Source organism: Eimeria necatrix, genomic scaffold, assembly GCF_000499385.1.
Source record: "Eimeria necatrix Houghton genomic scaffold, Enh_scaff76, whole genome shotgun sequence".
Classification (NCBI taxonomy): domain Eukaryota; phylum Apicomplexa; class Conoidasida; order Eucoccidiorida; family Eimeriidae; genus Eimeria; species Eimeria necatrix.
In genome coordinates, this window is record NW_013654583.1 from 57,107 (window position 1) to 62,409 (window position 5,303).

The following is a 5,303-nucleotide window of genomic DNA, read 5'->3' on the forward strand; positions in this document are numbered from 1 at the left end:
TAGAGCCTCACATCTGGCGCCCGTGAGTGCCGGCCGCACAGATGGTATGCTTCCTATACTGATGCTGCGAACTACAAACACGTAACATCTCACTCAAGGGTCTCTGAGGACTGCCTTCAGGACAGTTCGTTCAGGTTGGGCAACTCGCGGCACTGGTTCCAACAAGTGCAGTCACCATCTTGTCTCTCACAGGCTGCGCGCTCTTCCGCCGATGTCTTACTTCAGTGGTAGAGCACAGAATTCTTCGTAGGCTTAGGAATCTCGAGGATTGTGCTTCCGTGTACTGGCCAGGCAAGAGGCTTTCTCGAGTGGAAGTTGAGGGCGAAAAATCCACGTTTTGTTGATTGTTGGGCCCGTCACGCAACCTTTCTGAGATTCCCCCCGTGCTGCCTGTTCAAGAACAATCGAGAATGGAACCGCGACGTACGAGTGGTAGTTCTGCTGATTCGCGTTCGCTGAGCGTGTCGTCGGACTCAGATGCCTTGGATGAGCCAACTGTATTGGAAGAAGCGCGCCAAGGTTCCGCTGCCGCAAACGCACCGCGTACAGCGAAGGGGAGAAGCAGAATCAACTCGATTCGGTCAAAGACTTTTCAGCGGCCTGCCTCACGAAGTCCCAACCATGTCGCTCCTCGTTCTAACCGCGGCGTGCTTACCAGCGGCTCGCGGCTGCTCGGCTCTGCAGACGCAGTCAGTGAAGGCGGACTTTTCAGACGCGGGCTTTCTTCTGGTCGCCGGCCAACTCGAGTTTCATTCGTGGATGAGCAGGACAAACTTGCTGCAACGTCGAGCAGCTCCGAGTCATCTTCTCGCCCAAGAATAGATTTTACTATAAGCAGGCAATCTAAAGAACCGACTGAACAACCGGCTGCACCTCAACCTGACATGAAGGCTCGCATTGCTTGTCGAGCACTAGCTATTGCGAACGCAAACAGAAACGTGGCTGCAATAGCTGCAGAGAAGCAGGCCCTTGACGATACAGAGAGTCCAGCGATTGATGCGGTGGAAATGGAGATCGACAACCTAAACCATCAGTTACGGGATGTCAAAGACTCTCTCCATAAACACTGTTTGACGATCCTCAATTCCTTGGTTGGGGACAAGTGGACCATCGACACCAGCGGTTAGGCTGTGCAGAGTGCACACAATAGGACACAATAAGACACAGCCACTTTTTCTGTCTGTAGCACGCACAGTAGTTGTATTCTTTGCATTTGCATATTCCTTTGTTCACGGACTGGTGAGTGTGTGGCGCACTTGCTTGCAGATACGTTGGCCAAGCGTATGCTACGACCGTCCAAGTGGTCGACCGCAAGCCAGGTTCAAAAAGAAGTCCATCAAGCGAACGAGGACAAGCAGACCTGGTTTGGACCGTCAGCAATTGACGTCTTTGGAGACAGCTTGGTGATTGAAGAGAAAAATCCCTATCGCATCGTAGGGGTATTTGCCCGCAGGTATCAGGACACGAGACAGCGGATCCCCTACTTGGATGATTTGGTCTGCTCTGGAGTTCTTCCGTGCATCCAGCACCTCGAGCCGCCAGTCGGCCGACCGCAGCTACTACAGGCTCCGCTGGAACCCTTATCACCCATTAAGGCTTTTCCAGACAGAGGATCGCTGCCGCCGTCCAAGCTATCACGAAATAGTGCTGACCCAAATGACGCGAACATGGGCTCTGCAGAGCGGATTTCTCGACGTGACTTACCATCCCACAGCAGAGGATCTCACTTTCGAGTCGCGTCCATGCCTGCCCCTCCGCGTGCTCCTTGGGGCATAGCAAAGCAAGTAATGAAAAATCGCAAGGGTGCCTGCTGCGTTGCGCAGTGCCCGGTGCCGTGTTCACGCTACGTCTGTGTCCTTCCACCGGTGAACTATACACGAAGCTCGGCACCGGCAAGCTACGCCACAGTCAACATAGAGAACAATAACATGAGGATCCCAAGTCGCCTTGTCGACTATCTGGATAAAAACTGTGTGGCAGTCGAAAGGCCCTCCTGGGACAAGAGCAGCACGAGGAAGCACACCAAGGTTAAATACACCGACTCCAGACGTTCCCGATCATCGACGCAATCTGATGACACGGATTCAAGTTGGGGAGAAGATGGAGCTGATAAAGACGGGGCCTGGGGTTCCGGAACATGCGAAATTCCTCCCATGCTCCCTACTTCCATCGCAAGTGGCCTACCTCAATTTTTTAGAAGAGAAGTTGGCAACCGTTGGTTGCCTACATTGTTCACCGACGCAGACATCCGAATCTCGGAGTACTGGAAGCTTGAGAACATGAAAAACAGGGAGAAGGCGGCATGGGTTTTCCAAGGGACTCATGCAGAACCCAAGCCTGTAAGCAAGCTATTCCTTAGATATGTCATATCCATAGGAGACCCACATTGTGTGTCCACTCCGTCGTAATCTAATTTTTCGGCGCGTTGTTCTTCTTGTGTTGCAATTTCAGTATCCATGGGAAGAAGTGCCGCTGGAAGGTAGGCCACTCTCCCGCAAAGAGATTGCGCAACAACGCAAGGACGCAAAATCACGGCGGCACATTAGCCGCGATGCAGAACGCTTGCTGCGAGGCGTCGCACAGAGCACGACCTGGGATGGCGAAGCAAGTGCGTCGCAGCGGTGTAGAAGCAGTCTTACAATCCAGCACTCCACACGCACACAATGGCGCATTCGTTCTCCAGCTGTGGACCACAGCCCGGTGCAAAATGGCTTCCATAGGTACATTGATATGCCCGGTCTACGAAGTGTCAGGCGTATACGCTAGCCGAATTTTTAGGCCTCACAGCGTGCGCGATTGGGCATTTTTTCGCCTTCTCTCGATAGGCGTGGAAACGCATGCTGGGACTTTCCACCGAAGTAGCTTTAGTGCAGCAATGCGTGTGGCTGCTTTTTGGGAAGCATTGCAGCCCTACTGGAATGCAAACACCTCGCGAATTCTTGAGGTGGCACTTTTCAAATGGCTGTCAAAGTCGTTTGTGTTTACAATTCATCGTGTTTGAATTGCAGTACTCCTCAGCAGAAGCCCAACCCTCGCTGAGTGTACAGTCTCCTACAGCACCCACAGTGCATTCAGAAACGTTGAAAGCTTCTAGAGCTGTGCAACATTTAGGCCACGTGGTGCCGAACTGCGTCTTTGGACGAGCAGCTGCGTGGGGTTCCAAAAACAGTTCTGTTCAGGCGATACGAATAAGTCGCGCAAGCCAAAAGGAACCTTTTCTGGCTTCCGTCAACTTCGCCCGCCGTCAACACGTATCTACTGACAGATTTTTTTCAACTGGTGCAGTGCGTCCGATAAGTGCAGAGCATCGAACTGAGATGGTCACGCCTGTTCAGGAAGAGACTGTCTGAGCCGAACACGCAGTCCCCACCAAGCCATCTTATGTCTCTAGGCCAAATCACCTTCACGACTGATTCCCCGGAAATGTAACATGGAAAATTCTTCGTGAAGCGTTTTTTGCTGTCATGTAGCCAGTTGTCCGCCACCTCGCGTTTTTCGCCTGCTTTCCCAGCAGCAAATCACACTGCTGTAAATATTTCTGCCCTCCGTGTCTATTGCGTCAGTTCGCAACGAAAGTTGTGTTCTTGCAGACAAACTCATGTACCGGTCTTCGTTCGTTCAGTCTACTTTTTGTTTTCCACAATGAGTCCTTGGCACCGGGCAAACAAAGTATGTCGCACACAAAGCTGCCAACACGTCTGCTGATCCATTGAGTATGAAGCACAAGAGATCGAGCCGAGATCCCGCCACCAAGGCAGCAAAAGACATCCCCAGCATTGGGCCACCTGAACACAGCAGATACAAAATAGCCGTACTGAAGGCAAGCAACATCGACTGTTTAGTGCTGCTGCTGACTGTTTCTCCAAAAATAACCTAAGTCCTGCTTAACTTACCGACAATCCTGCAAAAAGGAAGACCAGCAAGGACGGCAAGGAGAAGCACTGCCAAGTTTATTCGTTTTGCATGTCTCAGTTCCAAATAGAAAGCGGCGGAGGTGACGACTGAACTGACCAAATAGACGATGAAGCAGAGCAAAAACTCCACCAGAAACGTATCAAGTAATAGGCTTATGGAACGAAAAGTCTCCATGGGAGAGAATGACAGCAGCACATTCTGCAGGTTTTGCAAAAATGGATCAAAAATCTTTGGGCACCAACCCACAACGGCAACTGCTGCAGTTTGTACGTGCGAGGCAACAAGAACGCTTTGTTCATCCGTCAACACCGCATTCAGAATATCTATACCTATCGACGGCGTCAACGCCCCGTCACTTCTCACTCGACGAAACAACTCGTGAGGAAGAGGCAGGACTCCGCTGAATGGATTTAATGGACTGAAGGCAGCTATGACTAGACCGACGGTTACAGCCCCAAGGAGTCCCGACGCACCACCAAGGAACCATTGCCCTGAATAAGACAATGGATTCGTGTTGAGCTGACGTGGTTTCGCAGAATGGGTAATGGAACTTTAAGCAGTTTGTACGGCACTGGAACGCTCCTAAAACGCTGTAATAAAAGGCCTCACGAGGCGACAAGTTTTGACAATGCAGCGTTCGCAGACTTACATTTTTTAGCGGAATGCAAAGATGACCCGTGTGTTTCTTTAAATTGCTTCTCTTGCGCTGCCTCCATGAAGGCAGAGCATGCATCTCCAGTACAGTCAACACCAAGCACTTCCATCCACGTCGCGTTCGCTACGAACACAGTGAGAACGGTCAATGCATCGGAGCTCCACCGGCTAAATGGAGTGGTCTTGCCCAGAATAGGTATTAGCAGTGCTGGCAGGAATGCAATGTACGCGTGAAACGCGATGCTGGCAGCATAATTTCTAAAGAAGTAAGCTGCGGCACGCTTCAGGCTGATGAGCTTGTCCGTGCTTGACCCAGCCAAGACACTGTCACCCGATGCCTCAGCTCCTGCGGAAACACTAGCTTCCATGCCATGCGGAGGTGGGTAGACTGGATGGTGTTTCGTGTTCCTTCGCTTCCTTTTTGGTTTCTTCAAATCCATTGTCGCTCAACACTGCTGGAAAGTACAATCTCCAAGGAAGAGAAGTTGCCCCCAGAATAAAGCCCAGTTACTTGGAGAAGATTTCCGTCTGAATGATTTATCCTGTGAAAACACTTCGCTATAGGCGTATTTCATGTAACCGAGGAACTACCGCGGGTGCGAATTCGACAAAACTCTGCTGATCGCCTCACGACCTCTACCTATCCTAGTGAGGCAGTCTAACAATCAAAAAGGCAGTGCAGAATAAAGACGTACTAAGCGCAAATTAAGAGGTGTACGGCTTTATCATTCCCA

At 51.1% G+C, this 5,303-nt stretch overlaps 2 protein-coding genes across 2 annotated transcripts; one reads left to right on the forward strand and one right to left on the reverse strand.

Annotated features, from left to right (window-relative positions):
• Positions 1-410: 410 nt before the first annotated feature.
• ENH_00075140 (hypothetical protein, conserved) lies at positions 411-3,001 on the forward strand (the record flags this gene model as incomplete). The annotated part of the gene is made up of 4 exons (XM_013582851.1): positions 411-1,122; positions 1,267-2,339; positions 2,452-2,608; positions 2,826-3,001. The coding sequence occupies 4 exons, from the start codon at positions 411-413 to the stop codon at positions 2,999-3,001; spliced, it is 2,118 nt and encodes a 705-aa protein (XP_013438305.1).
• Positions 3,002-3,618: 617 nt separating this feature from the next.
• ENH_00075150 (hypothetical protein, conserved) lies at positions 3,619-5,009 on the reverse strand (the record flags this gene model as incomplete). Its single annotated transcript, XM_013582852.1, has 3 exons — positions 3,619-3,785; positions 3,894-4,406; positions 4,565-5,009. 3 exons carry the CDS (start codon positions 5,007-5,009, stop codon positions 3,619-3,621), a joined length of 1,125 nt encoding a protein of 374 aa, XP_013438306.1.
• Positions 5,010-5,303: the final 294 nt, after the last annotated feature.